Source organism: Periplaneta americana, chromosome 14 (assembly GCF_040183065.1).
Source record: "Periplaneta americana isolate PAMFEO1 chromosome 14, P.americana_PAMFEO1_priV1, whole genome shotgun sequence".
NCBI lineage: Eukaryota > Metazoa > Arthropoda > Insecta > Blattodea > Blattidae > Periplaneta > Periplaneta americana.
The window spans coordinates 15,223,253-15,247,635 of NC_091130.1; the positions used below are offsets into that span (position 1 = coordinate 15,223,253).

The following is a 24,383-nucleotide window of genomic DNA, read 5'->3' on the forward strand; positions in this document are numbered from 1 at the left end:
TGCTGGTTAAAAAAAAAAATAAATCGGTATAATTATTTTGATCATTACTGCCTCCCATTTTCCATCCCTTAATGTTCGTATTTCGTAAAACTCAGTCTTATCTATTGACTAAGGATTAACATATTTCCATATACATATATATAACAGATTATATTTCCATTTCGTACAATATTCTGGTCACGAGACATAATCATATACTTTGTCTTTTCGGGATTTACTACCAAACCTATCGCTTTATTTGCTTCAAGTAAAATTTCCGTGTTTTCCCTAACCGTTTGTGGAGTTTTTCCTAACATATTCACGTCATCCGCATAGACAAAAAGCTGATGTAACCCGTTCAATTCCAAACCCTGCCTGTTATCCTGAACTTTCCTAATGGCATATTCTAGAGCGAAGTTAAAAAGTAAAGGTGATAGTGCATCTCCTTGCTTTAGCCCGCAGTGAATTCGAAAAGCATCAGATAGAAACTGGCCTATACGACTCTGTTGTAAGTTTCATTGAGACACATTTTAATTAACCCTTCAGTACTCGCGTGGATTACAATAGTAATCCACTGATATTTAATCCTGTATTACGTCACCGCCTGCAGCACTGCGTAGCTGAGCGTCAATGCAATTTCTCGTCACAGTCTAAGTGAGGCATTACTGGTGTTTAGACGTATTTGTCGCAACGCTTTGGAAAGTTATACGGAGTTTTATCAAGTTATACGCAGTTTTTCCGAGTGGATTACCATTGTAATCCACGCGAGTACTGACGTCAGTTTCTTACTCAGGTAAGTGAAATAGTTTTTATATGGTTATGAGTGATGCAATGCAGGAACTTTATGAAAAAAGTGTGTGATATTGTTCCATCCTCTTTGTAGTTGGCTCCAATGGGCACGGAAAATACAAGCAATATTTGCAAGTGGCTAGATGAAGATCTGGATGTTGGCATTGAAAATGAAAGTGATGATGAAAGCAACAAAGAAGATCTTTTGAATGAAGTTCACGATTCTAATTCAGAACAAGACAATGAGGAGGAGGAGGATGATTATGGTGATGGTGATGAAAGACTAATGTCTATAAATGATGGAAACTGCTATACGGGAAGAGACAACACTACAATTTGGCAGGAAGAACCAGTATCTCTACGAGGGAGAAGAAGAGCACAAAATATAGTGATTCATTTACCGGGCCCTAAAAGAGCTGCAAAAAATGCGCGGACACACACAGAGTGTTTTGACTGCTTTATTGATCAGACAATAATCAATGTAATAGTAAGGTGTACTAATATTTATATTGAAAAAGTGAAGCGTAATTACGGACGTGACAGAGATTGCAAATTAACAAATGACGTTGAAATTCGAGCACTCTTAGGTATTTTGTATCTTGCTGGTGCTTTGAAATCGGGAAGACTGAACGTAAGAGAACTATGGGATGAAAATGGCACAGGTATAGAGTCAATTTACCTGACTATGACCTACAATATATTCCAATTTTTGTTACGATGTCTACGCTTTGATAACATTCATGACAGGCAGGAAAGGAAAGAAATTGATAAACTGGCTGCTGTACGTGAAGTGTTCGAGTTATTTGTTCAGAATTCACAAAGGTGCTACATTCCAAGCGAATATGTAACTATAGACGAGCAGTTGGTTGCATTCAGAGGACGATGTCCCATGAAAGTGTATATACCTACTAAACCAGCAAAATATGGGATCAAAATTTTTGCTATGGTGGATGTGAAAACATATTACACTCATAACTTGGAAATTTATGCTGGTATTCAACCAGATGGTCCATTTCACCAAAGTAACAGTGCACATGCAGTGGTGAAGAGGCTGGTTCATCCCATCAAAGGAACAGGAAGAAATGTGACCACCGATAACTGGTTCACGAGCATACCTCTGTGTTTAGATCTTCTAGAAAATGACAAAATTACACTTGTAGGAACCTTGAAAAAAAACAAAAGAGAAATCCCTCCTCATTTCACAACTACTCAAGACAGGGAAGTTAACAGTACATTGTTTGGATTCAATGAAAACTGCACAATTATTTCGTATGTACCGAAGAAAAACAAAACAGTGTTAGCATTATCAACCATGCATTATGATAAGGCAATGGATGAGGAAACAGGAGGAAGCCAGAAGCCTGAAATAATATCTTTTTATAATAGAACTAAATGTGCTGTGGATGTCCTGGACCAGTTATGCTCAGCCTATGATGTAAGCAGAAATTCACGCCGCTGGCCTCTGACTATTTTCTTTGACTTACTGAACATAGCAGGTGTCAATGCTCTTGTTGTTTATTCTGCAAACAAACAAAAAATTCTACGGAAAAACTTCCTAAAAACCCTTGCTCTGGACCTAATGAAGCCACTAATTTCCGAGCGTATCACCCAACAGACAATTCCAAGAGAAATAAAGAGAAGAGGAGAGCAACTGTTAGGCATTCCACAAACAGGTCAAGAAGAAGGAACACGGCCAGAAGGTATTGGTAGGTGCTACATGTGTGGTAGAACAAGAAACAAGAGCACAAGACAATCTTGTTTCCAGTGCTTGAAGAGAATTTGTCCTACTCATTCAGATGTAATTTGTTTGAACTGTGTAGAAGAAATGCATAGGCCTACTCAGATAATTGAATCAGATGTAGATTAGACTCACGTGTGTAAAGTGTGAAATGCAAACATAAACATGAAAGTGCATCAATATCCTTCTTACAATACACAAAAACATCTGTAAAATATTACAAGTGAAGTGAGAATGATTGTTACATCCCTGAATTTTTTCATTGCTACACCCCTGAGTGAGGTATTCGGTTATCAAATATGACGTAAGTAAGGTCAGCAGTAGTGAACTTGCGTTTCCCGTGGGAGAGATTAAGAGAGATCAAGAGTTCAGATGACCTTCAAACATCGAGTGAGCAACAATGCTAGATAACCTACATAATTATGATGATAGTGAACTAACTCATAACTATGATGCAACAATAAATTATGACTCAAAGACACGACCAGTGTTGAAATATTATGCAAACATGTCACTTGAATGCAATTTGTGTACTATCCATTTCATTATTAATATTTATATTTAATACGTTCCGTTATGCGTACCATATCTATTCTTATTACTGTAATAACTGAAAACAATATATTTCTTAACATTTAAATCTAATTCCAATGTTTAAACCTTGTCTGTAAACAAAAACAAATGTGGATTACCATTGTAATCCAGGTGAGTACTGGCGTTACGGAATTTAACGCGAGTAACGAAGGGTTAATCGAACAAGTTTCTTGGGAATACCAAAGACACATATAGACTAATGTAATATTTGTTTAGTTTTTGGAGGTGACTGTCCAGAGTGCACAAATGCTCGGGCGTGCATGTTTACTCATATGTCCTACCCATTCCACTGCGACAGAGATAACAGCCGATCTTGCAGCGGTGAGGACTCGCTCACCAGTTCACATAAAGAAAATCCATCTGCCAAAATCCCTGGCGCGACCTATACAAGTTAACTCCGTTACACTTAAGTGTCCGTGCTACCCAAAGACAAAAAGTTAGTTTGGCAGCACAATTATTTTCCAACAGAGTTGCAAAGGCTTTGAAATGGTGTGGTGAAAACGAGCTGTTGAGATCAAATGAATGGAAAGAAACTTCAAAGGCAATAAAATTAACTAATGATTGGTTTGATTTTATTTAATACCGTTTCTAAATTCGGTACCCACCGTGGGCTGCATAGTTACGGAATAAACCTTCAAGATCAGAATATTATACTCTCAGAAATGAATGACTTCATGACCACAGTTAAAGTAGGAGAAGCAAACAGGAAATTACCTTATCAGGAGGGGATTCTAATAAATAATAAATCATTAACATTGTTGTATGAGGCAATGAGGTACAAGTACAGAATTGAATACATCATCACAAGAAAACTTAACCAAGATCTGGTAGAAAACTTTTTTTCGGAAATTAGAAGCATGGGTAGAACAAACGATCATCCCTCTGCTTTAGGTTTTAAACATAGACTGAAGTGGTACATACTAGGTCGAAATCCATTATCTCAGTTTTGTGAGAACAAAAACACCTCCGATTTGCTTTCGGAAGAAGAGGCATTAATAGTGGGTCCTAGTACAAGCCAATCAGAAGTCAATGATAATCTGCAGAAAGAACTATGTCCAACGGCAGAATTTCTTAAAGGCATTCTGAAACCGGTTAAATTTACCAACATCGAGATCCTGAAGAAAATATAGGCCTCCCAGAAAAAATATATGAAATCTCTGCAAGACAGCGGATATCCCAGGAAGGATTAAAATATATTGCAGGACATGCTGCATCAAAACATATGGAGCAATACCCGAATCTTGGAATTCCCACAAAATTTCAACTTCTGCTAATCAAAAAGACTGAATTACTACAGTGTCCCGTGGAAACTTAATTCTCCCTTCTAAGGATCTGCAATTGGTTGCCATGCTTGTTGACAGTATATTCTCAGATGTGCACGGAGATTCTGTTTCTCATTAGAAATTTGTAATAAAAAAGACTGTAAATTTGGTTAATTCTGCCATGAAAAACGAAGAAGAAATCAGTTCTCCTCTTCCGCCAGAAGTAATTACGACATTGGTTAGAACAAGAACATTTATTAGAATTAAAGAAATTAATAAAATAATAAAAATGTCTGGAATTTCAAAGAGAAATATTATAAAGAAAATGAAAAAGATTGCATAAGAATAAGTATTTACTTAACAGAGTGGGATTTATAATGGTGAAATTATATTATGTCGTGTGTGGAATAATAAGGTAAATAATGTAGTAGACTATATTATGTCTCCAATAGCCTGAATATATAAAAATATTTGTTTACTATAATGACAAATTATTCCAAGAAATTCATATACATATGTTAATGAAGGTTCAAAAGTATTTGAATTCATGTACAAAATAATGTATGTTATAAATGACTGTATAGATCTAAGTATGTATATATTTATTACACATTGTATTGCAATTATTATAAAACCACGTGTATATTACAGAAGGCAATATTATTAATGACCCACTGCCATATCACATTGTTTCTTGAAACTTGAGTTTAATATGTAATAGATCATAATTTTATTACGTTATCATTTCAAGGTAGTTCCTATTGTACTTGAATTCATGTGTAATATAATTTGTGTGATATATGGGCCTAATTTTGTGCATATTTGTAGCATAATGCATTATAATTATTATAAAAGTACGTGTATATTACAGAAGGCAATTATTAACGTTGCACTACCATATTACATTATTTCTTGACTCTTGAATTTAATTTATTGTTCACTATTTTATAATGTTATCACTTCAAGGTAGACCCTATTATAGCCTATACTGTCAATATTTACTGAATACACAAACAATGAGTTTTATTTATTCATTTAAATCTATGGACGCAGATCTAACCATCAACAATCTGTCATGTTGACTGTCATTCGAGTGCGGCCTGCAGTGAAGGTGACGTCATGCGCAGACTGAACGAAAACACGCACAGCTTGTCCCACACCTCTACTATGTTTCCACCATGGATGGACATAAGAGAGGCGAGAGATTTGTTTAAATTAAATAATGTTCATACCCGAGCTCTTATCTGTCGTGTTTCACAAATAGAGCGTGGAATGAAATAATCTTCAGCAACAACAAACATTCCTAATTATGTGTTGCAAGATCTCTCCTCCTTGTCCATGTTAATTTATTCTCTAATAATAACACTGATATGCTGCCTAGCAGTTCTCAGAACTTGTGGCGATACTATTACGGATACACCACACAGCGCTTAAAAACACGAAGCAACCAAGAATTCTTAAAAAGATAACGTACTTCTGAGTGATATAATTGATTTAGTTTTAAAATATTTAAAAGTTCTTGTAAAAAAATTATTTAAGTAAAAAAACTCCAAGATTTATGTGTTTATAATAGATTTCCTGAAAATATGTATTTACATAATTTTTTTGTGAAAGTATGTTTTTATGTGAAATAAAATTCAGGTTTTAAACTTGAAACATCATGTGCGGAATTTTTAACTTTGAAAGAATATTTAATTACATAGGAATCCGCTCCTTAATGTTGACTTACATTTTCTTGACATGAGTGTCCCACAACTTCGAGCATAGATAATATTTTCATTCTTCCTCTTTCCTCTTCCCCTTCTGTGCACATTTGTGATTAAATTTCTTTCTTATGACGCAACACACAGCTCGCTCACTAGCCAACAAACAAGGACAGGGGCCATTAACGTTGAATCGAACTGTACCAAGTAACGTCACACGGGATGTACGGATAAATTTCGTTCTTCATTATCACCATTGATTAATCAGTCATCTGCCATCGGCTTCTATGGTAACCTCAGATTGATGACAATTAATTAATTGATTAAATGGCGATCTTACTCGTGTTAATTGTGTAAGCATGTGCGGCTTACAGCTGTTTTGGTGTTACTTGACACCATCCTCAGAGCCTACTAGATCTCGGCGTCATCTTGAAATTCGCTGCCTGTTGTGTGGGTGCGTTCGATTGTTGAAATGTGGTGTCAAATAGTGTGTGTGTTCTGAAATTGATCTGTGTGTTGAGGATTTGATCAGGGTGTGTTTTAGTGTGTCTATTATATTCCATATTTTTCTAGTGTGTTGAGTTTTTTGTTTTTGGATTGTATGTGTAGGATTTCCATGTCTGTATTTATGTTATTGTATGTGTTCGGCATATGTAGATGTATTGTGTCCTCTGGTTATTGTTTTAATGTGTTCTTTGTATCGAGTTTGGAATGATCTGCCTGTCTGTCCAATGTACAAACTGTCGCAACTATTGCATGTGAGTTTGTATACGCCTGTGTGGTCGTATTTATTTGTGTGTTGAGATGTCTTTGTAGTGTGTTTTCTGTTCTGTATGCTATGTTGTATTTCTGTTTTCTGAATAAGGATGCGATCTTGTGTGTGTTTTTGTTTTCGTATATTAGTATGGTGTATTTCTTGTGTTTGTGTTGTGCTTTGTGTGTTTTTGTGTTTGTTGAGTTTTTGTTTGGTCTTCCTTATGATGTTGCCTATTATGTTTGGGTTGTAACCATTTTCTTGTGCTATGTATTTGATTGTGTTCACTTCTTCATTGTAGTGTTGTTGGCTCATGGCTATGTTGAGTAATCTGTGTCCTGAATGCAACGTGTTGTGTACAGGGTTGAGAAAAACCCGGGTATTTAAAAAAAAGACCCAACCCAGTGGGTTTTACTGGGTTTTTATGGGTTTCTTTGGGTTTTATTGGGTTTTTCTCTAATGGGTATTAAATAGTTCAATTTCTTGACTAAGTGATTCAGAACACCAACATATTCTAAGAACTACTTTCATGAGCAAAAACTGGTAAATTAAATAAGCAAAGATTGGTAAATTATTATTAAATATTCTTAAGTTGGCAGCCTGCCCTTCCACTATCTTGCTAATACGTTAGATCCACGATTCAGAGGGGCAAGAATAACTGCAGATCAAGAGGAAAGTGCAGAAAATTGGCTCACAGAGATTCATTCAGAGTGGGTGACAAGTGTTATGTCTTTTAGGATTGCTGATTCTGATTATTTTCCTGCTACTATGTTTTCTGACACAGTTGTACAACAGTTCAGTCCAAAAAATGGTGGAAAATAATGGAATTGAAAACAACTAAAAAGGGGAACTTGCCAACAGGATTTATTAGCTTTGTGAAAAGTTTAATTTCTTGCCCTGCCAGCACTGCATCCATTGAGAGAATCTTCTCCACCTATGGGCTTGTTTGGTCAAAGTTAAGGAATAAGTTAGGAGAGGAAAAAGCTGAGAAATTAGTGAAGATCTACAGATTTCTGCATGTTAAGGAGGACTGAATTGTGATGTAGTTAATATTAATACCATTCTACAATAAAACACCGTGTTGATGAAAGTAATTTTTTCTTTATAATGAAACATTACCTAATTAATAACTTCTGCTGACAAATTGTTATAGTAAATAAATACGATGCACCTTTTTGTAATATTTTGTATATTGATTAAATTACGAGAAATAAATATATGGGTTTTTTTGGGTTTTGTGTCGGGTTTTATTGAAGGGGGGTTTTTTTTTTAAAAAAACCCATATGGTTTTTTTGGGTCGGGTTAAATTACAACAACCCTGGTTGTGTATGTGTGTGGTGGTGATGGTTGGTTTTTTGTATATTTTGACGCCGAGATGTAGTAGGCTCTGAGGATGGTGTGAAGAAGCACCGAAACAGCTATAAGCCGCACATGCTTACACAATTAACACGAGTAAGATCGCCATTTAATCAATTATTTATATTCAAGTGTTAAAAGTAGTGTACGAAAGATTCAACATGGACAATTAATTGCTATAATGTTGATGAAAGTAGTAGTTTAGAAGTTTTAAGTTCAAAAGTTAAAGTGAGACAATAGCGTTTTTTCGAATGCTGAGTGTGGCACGACTGTCGATATCGATGTTTGTGTCCTCGCTTAGCGTTGCAACGCGTCACATTCTACGTCGGCCGGCCATTGCGCAGTCATGAAGAAGCATCGCAAACAGATCACCTTGGAAACGAAACTGCATATTATCCAGCGTTCTGAGGCGGGACAAAGCGGTGCAGAAATCGCTAGAGCTTTGGATTTGCCCCCAACGACCGTGAGAACCATCTTGAGGGACACTGACAAGATCAAGCAGTTCTGCCATGTCATCATGCCACTGGGGGCCTTGCGCCTCAGCCGCAATAGAAATACAGTCCTGGTGGACATGGAGCGCAAGCTGACGTTGTGGCTGGATGGACAGATTGCTACGCACAAGCCCGTCAGCTTGGCCGGGATTCAGGAACAAGCTCGCCGCATCTACGCTGATTTAACAAAAGACGTCGAGTCCCCCGAACCTTTCAGTGCCAGTAGAGGATGGTTCGATAGGTATAAGAAACGTTTCAGATTAAATATTTGGTGAGTAGAATAGTAATGCGTTAATGTTGGGAGTTTTTTTTTTGTGCTGATAATTAAATTGTGTGACAGTTGACAGTAGAGATGGGTAAAAAAAGCTGGAACAGTTTATTTGAAACCGTTTCACAATTGAAACTGTTTCGTATGGAAACAGTTTCGTGATATAACCTGTTCCAAAGAGTGTTACACTGCTCCACTTTTAACTTCAACGTTCCACATGGTTCTAACAGATAAACAGTTCAGTTTCTAAACAGTTTTCCTCTTCTTTGTTGTCTGCAAAGACCATGTGTAGCGCTATCATTGACCTCCAATCGAAAGTAGATACTGTTCTCCAACCAGGAGATTAACCGTGAAAGGAATGTGCTTACTATTGCTCATCTATTGGAGCGAAGTAGATAGATAATATTATCGTTATAACGTCAGATTAAAAACCATGCGCTCTCCTGCTTATGTATGGAGAGATTAAAAGACCAGGAGATTAACAGTGATCTAATTTTGTAACTAGGGTAGTATAAACATGTGTGTGTCAATGTTATTGTTTGTGCTGTGAGAGCTAGCCAATAGAGAAACGAGTACCCACGTGTGTGACCTTATGACATCAACATTCATTCACAGCATCACCCCCTCCCCCCCTGCGTTTCATTCCGGAAAGACTTTCTCGTGGTTGGAGCACAGTATAATATCCATGTCCTACACGGCCTTCGTGAAACAGTAGCCTATGTAGGATCACGCAATTTAATTGTACGAATCAAATTCCCGAATAAATCTCCTAATTATTAGCTGTCCATTGATGAAGACTATGTTCATGGTGCCCTGACATAGTGTTTTATTAATATACCGCGAAAAATATCATCGGCTAATGTAATCGTTATTAAACACTCCTAGGGTTATATGCGTTATTTTTACTAAAATCGATTTATTTTGAATTGTAGTTATTTATTGTACCCTTAACATTAACCTACGAAAACTATCTTTCTTTGTCATAATACACTGAACAGCAGATCTAAGACGATTCAAGGGCTTTGAAACATGTTTCCGAAGCAGATGAGAGGTTGAAACAGTATCATGAGACAGTTACAGTCGAAACTATATCTTAAAAAGAACAGTTTATCCCGTCTCTAGTTGACAGTGTTGCCTAAACTGCTGTGTCTCCACTGAAGATAATCTAGTAGACATTTCAATCATGCTACAATGCTGCCTTCATCTTCCATCTGAAACGTGAGTCTGGAATTCATTTGAATACCACTAAACATTCAGCAATTAGTAATGTGCCTCTGAGGCAGTGATTTTGTGACTAAATATGTCTCAGCTAAGTTAAAAAATTTTGTGAAACAAGTAGTCTTTAATGTTCCAAGATTGAAATTATTTTGCATGCTATAACGTACCGCACAAGACAATTAGCACTACAACAGTGAAACTTTTATCACATTTAAAATTTGTGTCAAGATTAATCCACAACAGTTGGTTCCATATCTAATCACTCAGACATCCAAGGACGAAAAAAGAGAATGGAAGAAAGTGTTTAACTTGCATGTTGTACCTATAAAACATAATACAGATTCTTAAACCATAGGTTGAAGTACGGTAGTTGTGTGTATGCCCTGATTCCTTCCTTAATTAAGGGAATGTAATGCGATGACGCATGCGTAATGCACACGGTATGTACTGTTCGATAACACAAATGAGTGTATCAGCTGGGTCGAAAAAGATTGCGTACTGACTTCGAGTTACGTAAAATCCGACTTGCGTAAATGATTTAAAAGTAAAAATGTATAATTTGATACAAAATAATACCTACTGGAGATTATACGAAGCCTACATTAGTTACTTCAAGTGGAAAATAGTGCCTTGATCTCGCGTAGGAATACGTGTTGTATTAAGTGACAAAATCTTATGCGCCATTTTGTGTTCATTGTTTGCAAAGAGAAAGTTGGTACAGTTATATGCTGAAGTAAATTTTATACCGTGCATTTATTTTAAGTACTTCTAATTACCGAATCTATTACAATGTCTTTAATACCCTCCAGTGCTGCTATGCCTCCAAAGAGGCGGCGAGTGATTGATTTGCAGACAAAGATTAATATAATTGAATATTACGAGGCAGGACAATCCCTGACTTCAATTGCACGTGCCTATGGAATGGCTGTGTCTACTATAAATTCTATCGTGAAGGACAGCGCGCGTATTAAAGACCATGTGAAAAGTTCCTCATCGTTACGGTCAGCGGTTATTACAAGACAGAGATCCGGTTTGATATACGAGATGGAGAGGAAACTGATGATCTGGATGGCAGAACAGTTGGAGTTATCCTTGCCTCTCACTCTTCTGTCTATCCGACAGAAGGCGCGAAGTCTTTTTGAGTGTTTAAAAATAGAGAAAGGAGACTCACAAAGCACTTTCAGTGCCAGTCTCGGGTGGTTCAATAGATTTAAAGCACGCTCCAATTTTCATTACAGCAAAATGTGTGGTGAATCTATTGAAGGAAAGAGACTTGGATTTCTACAGACACACATTCCAAGGTTGTAAATTCAACAGTGTGTTTTTTATGTTACAAAGTGAAGTTAACTTTGAGGGACTTATGACCTATAACCAAATACCTTACTATAATAATACCGGACAGCTGTATACTAGCAGCATTGGCGTGAATGCGAAAAATCGCGGACTTGACATCTAGCGCAGAGGGATGGAATTATGTCCACATATACAAATATTAACATAGCGAGATTCGGACTATTGTTCAAAACGTGAGTTACTAATGTGGAATTATATATGAAACACTTAAGAAATGTTGAATAATATTTAATGTAAAATTATCTTATATCAAAGCTGCATATTATGAGCAATATTGCGTACTTCATATTATTTTCCGTAATTAATTGTTACATATTTTTTTCTTTGGTTTACCGAGACAAAATCAATCTGATATTAGGAATGAATTTACAGTAATGTTTTATATACGCATTGCTGACAACTGCAAAGATAAAATTGATAGTAATCTGATGCTTGTAATAATTAGTAAAGGCATGTGGACAACAATAAAACTTAATTTGATAAAACCTTAAAATCCAATACATTTTAACTTCTATTTATTTATTAGGTCTAAATAAAAAAAAATAATTTGTATTTTTCTATCAACACAAAGACGAAGGAATTAGGCCTACTAAAGAATGTTGTTGACTTACGTTTTATGAACGGTCGGAAATCGAAAGTACGATTTGGAGCAATTTGTAATGCTGCAATTGTCACAATTATAAACAGCACATATACACCCTGACATTTTTGCACTAGTACTAATTCATAAAACTATTAACAAATTAACTAGCCCAGCAACAATATACATTGCAGTTGATTACAGCTTGTTTCGCGAGTATCTCCATCCCGGCAGGTAGATAGCAGCACCATCGTCGTTCGTACGTAAAACTGCTAGCTGTCCGGTATTATTATAGTAAGGTATTTGCTATAACTACCGATTACAAGATATATCGTCGTTCCTGCAATAACTGCTATGTGCAAAATATATATCTATTTTTTCAGTAGGAAGGAAAAACACATTTATTCATCCTATGACCGTACATAGGATACTGTGAATTCTTAAATTTTCGAAACAAAGAAATATAATTACATATAGGAGATTTTATTATTTGCTATATCACTTTTTTAAGTTATTTAATAGAGCAAAAATCTGAAAATCGATAAATATGTCACATAATAGTTATTGCAGGAACAATGACGATATACCCGTACATAGAGACATTGGATGGTATTAACAGCGAATAGAGATTATAAAGAATGGACACTGAGCGAATTTTCCTGTGTTTTGTTTCTCTGTGCGCCGGCGTTTAGTTCTACTTTCAAGCGCTAGAGATTAGTGTAATCGAGCATACGCTAAGATAATAATTGAGTATAGAGTTGAGACACAGGATCCAAACATCGCCTACCTTATTGCATAATCCAGTAACGCTTTGCTTCCAATAAATTCAAGTTAACAGCTTTTCCTTATTTCTCAGTGACGAATTAGTTGTAATAATATTTTTTTTTAATATTTCAGATATAATAAATTATATTATAAAATAATATAATATATTATAAAATTAAGTATCAAATTCGTTTAATATTTGTATATAATATAATATAGGTATATGGTTTTACTTCTCATAAGAGTTTTGTTTTTCCATTTTCAGTGCTATCAAATCATTATATATTTTAATTGTTGTTGGGGTCAACGTCTCAACTGTCATTATAAAGGACCTCTAGAGTCTAGACATTACAGTTAATGACGTATTTATTTTATGGATCCAATTTATTTTATTTGAGTACATAATGTAGCTAGATGTATTAATTATATGTGTTATATTTCCGCTGTGTCGACTGCTAGCTGGCTTGAAGGTCATTGAAGTCAGTCCGGCTACATCGAAGGTACCGACGCGAAGTGTCCATACTTAATTACCTATACGCTGGTTTAATAAAAACGAAGACCTTACTTTGCTCAACTTCCTCATGAGCAAAACGAGCTTGCTCTTTTTTTTTGTGTGTGTGTGTGTGTGTGTGTGTGTGTGAGTGAGTGAGGAAGCTCTGAAATGTCGTATTAATAAAAACTATCAGAGCTTGTTCTTACGTGCCAGAGTTGCTCTCACAGAGTTTGCTTCACTTCGCGTGGGAGTTCGTATCAGTAGAGTCGTCAGTCGAGGTCAGTCCAGCCACAACAAGCGACACCGCCACGTGTATTTCGATCGAGAAAGGATTAGTGATTGAGCTATGAGTGATACAGAGGAAGACGTTGGGAAAAAGGGAGAAGATTTATCTTTGTTTATGGATATCATTAAAAACTTTCCAGTTATATTTAACAAGTCAATGTTGCCGGAATCGAGGCAAAAGAAATCTGCAGCATTTGCAGATATCAGAGAGAAGTATGAAAAAGGGTTTGGGGTGCCAATAACCGAGGCACAATTAATTAAAAAAGTGTCCAATATGAAAACCAGACTTAAAAAGAAGACAGATCTCAAGAAGGCAGGCAACAGAACCATAAAGTTGAATGACTGGGAAACCAAGTTGTACGAACTGATGGAGGGCGAAATCAATCCTGTTATCAACAGGGTGGAAGGTAAACAAAAACATTATTTTTATTTAGAATAATGTAATAATAATAAGTTAGTATTGACTAATAACAAATATGATAATTATCACATTCCTTTTTATTTACTATTTCTGTTTAGAACTTTTATCATTTTTCTGCTTAGTTGTAAAATAGTGTAGGCCAGCGTTTCTCAAAATTTTTTGAAGTGGGGACCACTTTTTTAAGTCAGAACAGTTCTGCGGACCACCTTACTCTTGTTCCCTTCGAAGGCAAATTTATCATTTTTGTAGCATATTTTAATATCAGTATATTTACATTTTAAAACAATTAATTTATTAAAATTAATTTAATTGATTCAATTTTATATTAGTATTAACTAATTAAGTTAATGTTAATAGAAAAAATTAATTTTCGTTTTTCAATAAATCATGGCTATTAGAGTTTGGATAATCTTTAACTTATTAACTAAACAAATTAATGTTGGTACTCACATTAATGAGATGGATAAGCCTTCCGATTTTTGCACAGTTCTACATTTGGATGTATGCTGGTAAGTTTAAGTCGGAGATCGTCACATACATCGAGTCGATTTCGGTACTTTGTTTTTATTAGAGTGTGTGATGAAAACCCTTTCTCACGCAGATACTGAGTTATAATCTGTAAAGCACCATTGTACAGTTCACTATATTCTCTTCATTTGTGATAAGGTCCAGAAATTAACCATACCTTCCGCTTGGAATTTTATTTTAAGTCCGGTCTCATTCGAAGGTTCAATTAACTCACTCAATGAAAGTTTGTTATTTTTAGTATCGCAATGAAAGGGATCACGAACCCATGAAAATTCGTCATATTTACTTGGAAAATAAGTTTCAAATTGTGACCTCAGAGTTTCTAAATGCCAACATATGTCAAATAACGAAATAATTTTCAAACAAAAAAGACTAGCGTTGGAAATAGTGAAAAAAAATCCTCTGTTTTACGAAACTGACCCACAAACCAAGTTTCTTCTCAAACACTATTTTCTCATGCATATTGAGAACAGTCAAAGAATTACCTTGTAGGGAGAGAGATTTAGTTCGTTTAGTTATGAGAATACATCTGGAAGATATGCCAATGTACTGTCTTCCTCCGACTAGTTTAGCGCTGGGATCTGAGGTATTCTTGCCATCGGTGCGGGGGGGGGGGAGGGTTGCAGGTAGATTCTTTTGTTGCTACAGCCAAGCCGAGCCGAGCGGAGTGGGAAGTATTAATCGTCCAAAAATATGCAGTCTTCAGTTTGTAGTAGTGTGTGAATATTTCATATACATATTGTTTACCTAGGCCTATATAGTTTTGTTATTAATATATTAAATATATTGTTGCAATTTTTGCTCAAACATCTCCCTGATGTTAGCTATGTTAATATTATATGAATTACTCATATTAAATATTTCACCGTTACAAGTCATTTTTAAGGAAACATGCTTTGGAAAAGTTTTTGGTTTTATTCTATTGGAATTTTAGAATATGTGTGATTGGTATCGTGAAAAACAGATTCCTATAATGTCATGCGAAAATCATTTGTTGGTGATATCTTAAAATACAAATCAAGTAGCTGTACTTCTCAAGTGAACTCAGCAGTACAGTATATGTAAATTGATTACTTTACACATTTAATTCAATTCTACTAATCACTAAATTTTATAGTATGATTCTTCTTTTCATTTGTATTATTGTAGTTTTATTATGATTTTTCTTTTTATTTATTTTATTGTATTTGTATTTCTGGTGGTGTGATGGCCTTAACTTCACCAGAATGAATAAATAAATAAATAAAATTTTCTACAATATTTTCCTTCTCTGAACACGTAAGTACGAATGGTTGTAGTATCTCTATCTCGCCAAAAATACTGTGAATTTTATTAGTAACAACAATGTAATTTATTCGTCACAACAATAATTCTTTTCTACAATTCGCCTTAAACGCTCTCGTCAACAATTGGATTTTCACTCAACACAGTATTCGTTATAGCACTCCACCGACGACAATGACAATTTACTTGGACTAGTACGAGCAACAATGAACTGTTAATCTTAACTAATATTTACAAAGCACTATTTACAAATCAGAACCATCAGCTCTCAGTTCACAGTTCTTCTAGCTCAGTCACTAGAGTTCACAGTATCTCGAACCACAGACCTTCAGAGACAGTCCACTGTACTCGAACTCAGGTCCCTCCAACTGCGGTCCACTGCACTCGAACTCAGGTCCCTCCAACTGCGGTCCACTGCACTCGAACTCAGGCCTTCGGATGCTGATACAGTTGCGGACGCACACTCGAGTCGAACTCTGGTACACAAGACTGGCTTGCTTGCTCTCGCTTACTCACTGACTGAATAACTGAAAACTGCTGTCGTTCCTTCGCGACCGTAATTTATAACCACAGCGACGTAGCCTCGAAAGTTCGAATTCGCGAGTCTTCCACTTCGACGGATTTCTCGGCCTCTCTAGGCAAGCAGAAGATGCGCGCGCAAAGTCCCTCTCCACTCTCCCGCCGCGTAGGCCCTTTCCCCTTACTCTCCGCCGCGCGCCGTCCCTCCGTGCTCCGCGCGATCTGCTTTCTTGCGGGACGCTGGTCGTGAGTTCGAATCTCACGTCGCTGTCACAATACGTTAGAAAACTAATAGGCATACTGCTCTCGTAAATTGGGCGAATGTTTTCAGTATGATTGTACTTCCTTCCAGACTGCCGCTGTCACTGTTCTCTCCCACTCCAGTACCGCGCTAGATTAGTCAGAACCGCATTCCTCTCGGCACTAAACTCCTCAGAGGATGACAGTACTTAGCCACATGTCATCAGCTGATGTGCAGGGAAAAGATGGCGAGAAACACCACGTTCATAGTGCTTTAAATCCCTCTTTTGTTGCTGTGAGTAGAGTGGGAAGTCGGTATACAGGTTGGGTAATAAATTTCATAAAATGTCAGTATTGAGAGGAAAAGTGAAAGGTGATTGCCATGTGTCATTTCCAAACTCTGAGATTTTCAGTTATAGTGTGATACGCAATTCGTTTGAATTTTATTTTTTCTTCTGTCTTTTTTGAAGGACCATAAGGGCAGAACTCGGGGAGCACAGGTGGTCCGCGCGGACCATAGTTTGAGAAACGCTGGTGTATGCTTCTTAAATTGTAGAGGTCTTACCGACTTGGCAACTCCATCCCCATTCTTAAGTTTCCTGCTGACTTTTATTCTAGGAGGCGTTCGCTGTGGTGTGGTGATTTCTGACGATTGGTTAGGTGACGAAGATGAACCAGAAACCTCTGCTTCTGTATGCACGAATACGCCGGTGCCTCCACCCCCACCCTGCCGGAGAAGTAGCCCAGCAATACTACACCAAAAAGAGACTGAGGAAACTCGACGCCTATCCTTAACAGATTTGCAGAGGCTGGTGCTCGTGGAACAATTGGCGGCATTAAAGGATCAGAGGGCGTATTATAAAGAAAAGCGCGAAAGACTGTCTGGCAACTATCAAAACACATCTGATAACGCACAGAATATTGATAATACTCCTTTATTTGAAAGTTACACACAAATGTAATTATCTGTTCAAGTGTTTCGTTCAGCTTCATTTCTACTTTAAATTACTGTTACAAAAATAGACATTCTTTTTATGTTTTACAGAATTTTTCATCATTATTAGGGAGCGGATTTTTATGTGCTAAAAAATTTAAATATATTTATTTTTTATGTGCTGAAAAGTACGAAAAGATTTGCTAAAAATAAAAAAAAATACATTTTTTTTAATATGACAAAAATACCTTACTGAGCTTGGAAAAAAAAAAAATGTTACTAGGTACTCACAATCACATTTGAGTGCTAGTAGTTGGCCGAGAATTGCAGTGAACAACAAAGGTCATCTCACAAATGCATGCCGATTATCTCTGAATAACGTCATTTTCACCTACAGGCACATCCTCCAATACTTGAGCAACTTTACACATTTTTTTATATCCACTGTTTTTCCCAAACACATTCTGGAATTTGTCCCTTAATAATTGTACTTCTGAACCTGGTAGCGAGTCTAGTTTAATTTCTACGGCACGCACCTCCCTGTTTCAGACAACAGATTTTTGGATGTTTCGAGTTTTTTTATGGTGTCACACAAAAAGCTTAGATTTGCTAATAGGAAAGCAAAAGGTTTTTAAACAACCATCTTTCATTATATCTTGAAGGATATCGATTGACGAAGCCCGATAACAGGGAATCACAACAAGATATATTGCCTTACTTGATAGACGTGAGCGGGAGGCGAGAGATTCGTTTAAAATAAATAATGTTCATACCCGAGCTCTTATCTGTTGTGTTTCACAAACAAGGCGAGGAATGAAATCATCTTCAGCAACAATAAACATTCCTAATTATGTGTTGCAAGATCTCTCCTCCTTTTCCATGTTAATTTATTCTCTAATAATAACACTGATATGCTGCCTAGCAGTTCTCAAAACTTGAGGCGATACTATTGTGAAAATAGATCACGGATACACCACACAGCGCTTAGAAACACGAAGCAACCAAGAATTCCTAAAAAAAGATAACTTATTTCTGAGTGATATAATTGATTTAGTTTTAAAATATTTAAAAATTCTTGTAAAAAATTATTTAAGTAAAACAACTCCAAGATTTATGTGTTTATAATAGATTTCCTGAAAATATGTATTTACATAATTTTTTTTGTGAAAATATGTTTTTATGTGAAATAAAATTCGAGTTTTAAACTTGAAACTTCATGTTCGGAATTTTTAACTTTGTTAATAGTGTTTTATCACACGCAAAAAGAATATTTAATTACATAGGAATCCGCTTCTTAATCATTATATTATGAAGTGTGTTCTGTACATTTCTTATTCCTTATATCGGTCCAAATTCGATTTTTATTAGACAAAACATGTTCACAGTCATATTAATTACCCTAAATAAAAGTGCCAACACTTAATGACTACAATTATTAGAATAAAAACTGAGGTATGAAAAGTCTGAACTGTCTAACACTTCCGAAACATTTTCTATTTTTTTTTAAGTCTCCTGTCTCTAACCATATAGGTCTAAGCATATCCAAAAGGGTTAAGTTATATCGCTTTTCTTAATAGTTAATGTCACACAGAAACTTTATAATATTGAACTGTTCGCAAAGTACATTCAGCTCACAAGAAACATTTTTGTTTATGACTCGGAAATCGATGAATTTGTATCGGCAACATCATTTCGTTTTTAAACACAGGCTACATTTTAATTTTTTTCTACCTCTCATTAGAACGAAAAACACAGGTCAAAGGATCTCGCCAACAAGACAAAAGGTTGGGGGTTGACGCGATCGTAACAAGCAAATTACACCTTTCCCACCTTCAAAATATTGCTTTTGAGCTTATTGTACACTGTACAGTATATGAATATGAATATTGCTGAATCATCTGATACCGGAGGAAACATGACTTGGACAATTTAGATGGTTTAGAATTTCCAAACCTCAGTCACAATTATTCCTTCCTTGTTTTTAAATAATGACGTCTAATTTAAAGGTTTGGTTGACAACTAACAAATGCGTGTGTATTTATTTAAAAAAATGTGGAAAATAATGGATACTATAAAATTCAAGTGTTGTGTAATAAATTACCTCTAGTGTGTGAGTGAGAATGGAAACTACATGTATTACTTTCATGGTTTATGCGGCATTTTTATATTATGGCAGATAAGTCTTAGAATGTTGATATTTTCGTGGTGTTAATTAGTTGTGGAATATTCATGACGGGATATAATTTTAAAAGAAAAGGAATTTTTCGTTCCTCCCCCCCCCCTTTTTTTTTCATTGGCATTAGGCAATTAAGCTGCTGATATTTGTTGAGGTAATTAGCAAGGGATCGCCGGTCCTTTACAAGGTATGTGACAAGGTTAGTGGGTTAGTTGGGATGTCTAAGTGACGTGAAGCAGAGGATCTTAAATCATTGAAATCATTTCACATATTTCTCGGCCTCATATCACTTAGATATCCCCTCAACTAACCCACTAACCTTGTCACATACCTTAAAAAAGACCGACAGTCCCTTGCTAATTACCAGTAATTTAGATTTTACAGTGTAATGTAATTGCAGTATTTTCTAGTGACATACAACCCGTATTTGAAGGAGAAAATACTACAGTGGAGCACTGACGTAGGCTATAGTGCCTTAAATAATATAAACTTCATAAAAAAATCCCTTGTAAATGCGACATAATTTAACGCACAAAATCATCTGAATTTCCCATGCGCTAGTTTTGTCAATCATACGACATTTTGAACTGTCACGCGTTTTTCAACGTGATATTCCTGAATAAATATGGATGTAAAATTATATGTAGCTGTTAGTGATATTTGAGATACTATTTTTTACTTTTTTATACAGTCATGAACACGAGATAGTAATCATGTTATGTAATAATTTGGCTTATATTGTGGACAGCGAAGTAAATTGCGGAAGTGACGTCATTGGTAACATGTTACGGCCAATGAAGTAGATTGAGGAAATGACGTCAATGGTCGGGCTTTAACGTCAATATCTAACTACATTGGGAAATAACGTTAATTCCAAGTACCTAAGGAGAGAGACTACAGTGCAGAAATTGTGACTTTCATTAGTACTTTTTAGCGCAATATTGTAAGCACGTGTTTATAATGGTTTTTGTCGCGTTGTGAGTCATACGTGAAGGTGATTGTGGTGTATGTATCTGGCAGTTAGCAATAGCAATAATGAATATTACAGAAAGTGATATGCGTAGAAAATTTGACGAAGCACTGTTCATCACAATACAAAGTAAACGGGCAGATAACAAAGCTTACCTTAGTCAAGATGAGTACAATGAACATTTAAATCTTGTGAAACAATCTAAGAAAACTTTGCAAACTTCAGGAGCTAAAAGAACAATGAAGAATTATAGAATGGTACGAAAATATGAAGTCTTAAAAATCAATGGAAGAGAACGACTTATAAGACCTGTGGAATATACCACTGGAAATGTACTATATTATGTAACAAATGATGAATTGTTTGATATTCTTCATACAACACATTCGTCAATAGGTCATGGAGGAAGAAACAAAATGGTGAATGAGCTCAAGAAAAAGTATTACAACATCACCAAAGAAGCTATCATGATTTATTTACGTCTTTGTGTGCACTGCCAGAAAAAATCAAGAAACGAAATGCATAGGTATACATTTTGAGGTTATAAATGATATTGAACTTGTTTCCTTCATTTATCAACATTGTTAAATTAGAACTGGCCATTAACGTTATTACCCCGAAAATGTGTAATAATGTTATGTTTTCATCTGAAGTTTCCATCTGTCAAAAGATTTTTGGTAACTGACGTTACTGGCTAGTAATAGGCTATTAGAAAATAATGTTAATGACATGGCAGTAACATTATTGCCCATTAAGCAATTGACTGTAAGATAGACCTATATTATGCTTAAAAGGCCTATATAAAACTATTATGTACGGTATTATAACATTTGGGTAACTTCTGATCCAATTTGTATTCGTATTATCAAATATGTTGTTTCTTTGTTCTGTGGTTTGTGTGATAATTACGTATTGTTTGTTTACAGGTCTCACGAGGAAAGAATTGTGACTGGAGCTCAACAGAAACAAAGTCTACAAGAATACGAGGACAGGTCATCCAAGTAAGTGTGGATTTATCGCATATATTAACTAAGAATTGTACAATTTATGCTATTTTTAATTGATGTTTTTTTTTAACAATATGAAGTAAGTGGAACTAGTTCATTACCACTGGTTACTTAACCTCTTCCCTTACTATATATTTTACCAGTTTTGTGAAAAAAAGTGTCATTTTTTTATTTTCGTAAAGAGGTCATTTAATATTGCAGAATCACTGTACATCACTAATTTTCTTACATACTTAAAAAAGCACTATGAAATAGACAATGGGACTCAAACGAGTTAACTCGGGTTAATACATTTTGACACATGTTAGCAACTCGAGTTAACTCGGGTTAATCAGGGAAGTGGTTAAGTAGACTTTTCTGAACTGTTGTGACTTTTCTGAACTATTCTGCTAGTATCACAGTCTTGTATATACAGTCACGAAGCTTGAGTTTTGAGGGTGATAGGAACAATTGACTGTGCCGGTACTATTTCGCATTGCCTATAATGAGACAATTGTAGCGATGCTAGTAGTTAGCAACTATGTATGGATACATATTTACTAGGTATTAAGCTTCGTGACTGTATATACTAGACTGTGGTTGTACATATTTCTCTTCTGAAGCTGTGAATGTGTAGAAGGCAGAATTTAAAACTCGCAATTACAGGTTGGTGACAAGCAGAGTCGAATTTTAACTTTTTAGAGAAAAAGCCTTTTACCGTACTGCTTGGTACTTCCTCATTGAAACACATGGTTGATTAACGTATTATAAATCTATGGTGTAGAACTCCTTGTTTTTGCTTCCCTTTTGAAAGAATATATGAAATACAGTTGAACTGAGTTATAGCACCCTCGAAAGGACTAAAGAAATGATGTAATAAGCTAGTGTCGCCTTAAGAAAAAAAACAATAATAGAATTACATATTTTATATACTAAAATAACTTGATATGTAATTTGTTGTTGTTGTTTTCTAATGCCAGACATTTGACAATAAAGTCATTTGACCTCTTGCACTCCAATATTTTTCAAAGATATTGCCATGGTTAGCCACTGAAGCACAGATTTTGAGATGTTCCGAATCCATTTCTTGGTTTGAGTTGCACAATGGGCAGTTAGAGGACTGATATATTCCAATTCTATGCAGGTGTTTGGCCAAACAATCATGGCCTGTTGCCAATCTAAATGCAGCTACAGACGATTTGCGTGGTAAATCAGGAATTAACTGTGGATTTTGATGCAGAGAGTTCCATTTTTTCCCTTGAGATTGTGTTATCAAATTTTGTTTGTTAAAGTCTAAGTATGTAGATTTGATAAATTTCTTCACAGAGTAAAACGTAGATTTAGTAACAGGTCTGTAAGTAGCAGTGCTGCCCTTCTTTAATAAAGCATCCGCATTCTCGTTTCCCAGGATTCCACAATGGGATGGTATCCATTGGAATACAATTCTTTTATTGAGTGATATTAATTGAGAGAGCATTTTAGTTATTTCTGTTGTTTGAGATGAAGGTGTGTGTTTAGAGACTATTGATAGAATAGCTGCTTTGCAGTCTGACAATATAACTGCATTCTTAAATTTATTGATGTGGCATAGAAGATTCCTGAGACTTTCACTTATTGCAACGATTTCTCCATCAAAACTTGTTGTTCAGTTATACCACCAGCATTCCATTGTAAGATGTTTAATTGATTCTGTACCGTTAAAGTAGTCCCCGCCCGGAGATCTGATTGGGGGACTATTTTACCTCCGGATAATTTTATCTTAATGGTACTCATTTCATAAAGGTAAAGGTAAAGGTATCCCCGTAACATGCCATGAAGGCACTTGGGGGGCATGGAGGTAGAGCCCCATGCTTTCCATGACCTAGGCACTAGAAACTCATTTCATATTGGAGTGAAAATGGCAAGTTGTAGCCGATTTAAGTGAACACCATATTTTAACGTTTCGGTGGCTACTTCATTCACACACAACCCCCAGAATGTCTGGAGGACCACACCTGCTGTTGGTCGACGGGTCCATTGGACCTAGCTGGGAGATCTTGTTGATCACCAGCTTTCCCTCCTTAAGCCACTGGAGGACGATTTTAGTGCCATAGCAGGTCAGCACTAGGAACAGAAAAGTAGAAAGAGGAGGAAGGAAAGGGAAATGAACCCCTAGGCCTCGAATGCTCTAATGCCATCGGGGTCGAAGAAAGTAAGAGTTCAGTCAGAGGACTGGATAGGAAAGGGTAAAGAGGGCATTAGATATTGAATGGAGGAAAATTATACCAAATTCAGTCATTAACTCATCAAGCTGACCAGTGCTAATTGATGAGTAGCCCCCTTCCTTTAGTTCAGCTCGTAAAATTATGCTTATTAACAGCTGCACCACAGGAAGGTAGGGATGGGACATTGGGTATTTGTCCAGGTTGGTTCCTTAAGGCCTTCAATGGGAAGGATTAATGGCTCTCCCCCCTGCATCCGACAGATACCCTTGTGATTATCAATTCTTCCTTAACCAAATCAAAATCACTGTGGATGTCAGCTTTATTTTTCCCCGCCCTCGATTTGCTTATAACATTAACTTTATTTACAGCAGTTAAATTTTTCTTTTTCTTTGCAATTTTCTTCATTGTACCACATTTAAAACCTATTTGTAAACTGAATGTCTGGATTACAGTATGGTACACAACTTGACCTGCCAATGTTATAAATGTTATT

At 35.9% G+C, this 24,383-nt stretch overlaps 1 protein-coding gene across 21 annotated transcripts in view; it reads left to right on the forward strand.

Moving 5' to 3' along the window:
* The window catches only part of LOC138713170 (uncharacterized), a 126,494-nt gene that overhangs the window by 85,073 nt on the left and 17,038 nt on the right, over positions 1-24,383 (forward strand). For 17 of the 21 annotated variants that reach the window (XM_069845026.1, XM_069845020.1, XM_069845034.1 and 14 more), the window contains one exon: positions 21,627-21,701. In XM_069845026.1, the coding sequence (XP_069701127.1) occupies positions 21,627-21,701 (75 nt within the window). Of the gene's footprint in view, positions 1-8,506; positions 8,938-10,696; positions 11,454-13,552; positions 14,036-17,238; positions 17,579-20,085; positions 21,227-21,626; positions 21,702-24,383 lie in introns of those variants that run through there. The other 4 variants (XM_069845016.1, XM_069845027.1, XM_069845018.1 and 1 more) reach the window with 4 other exon arrangements.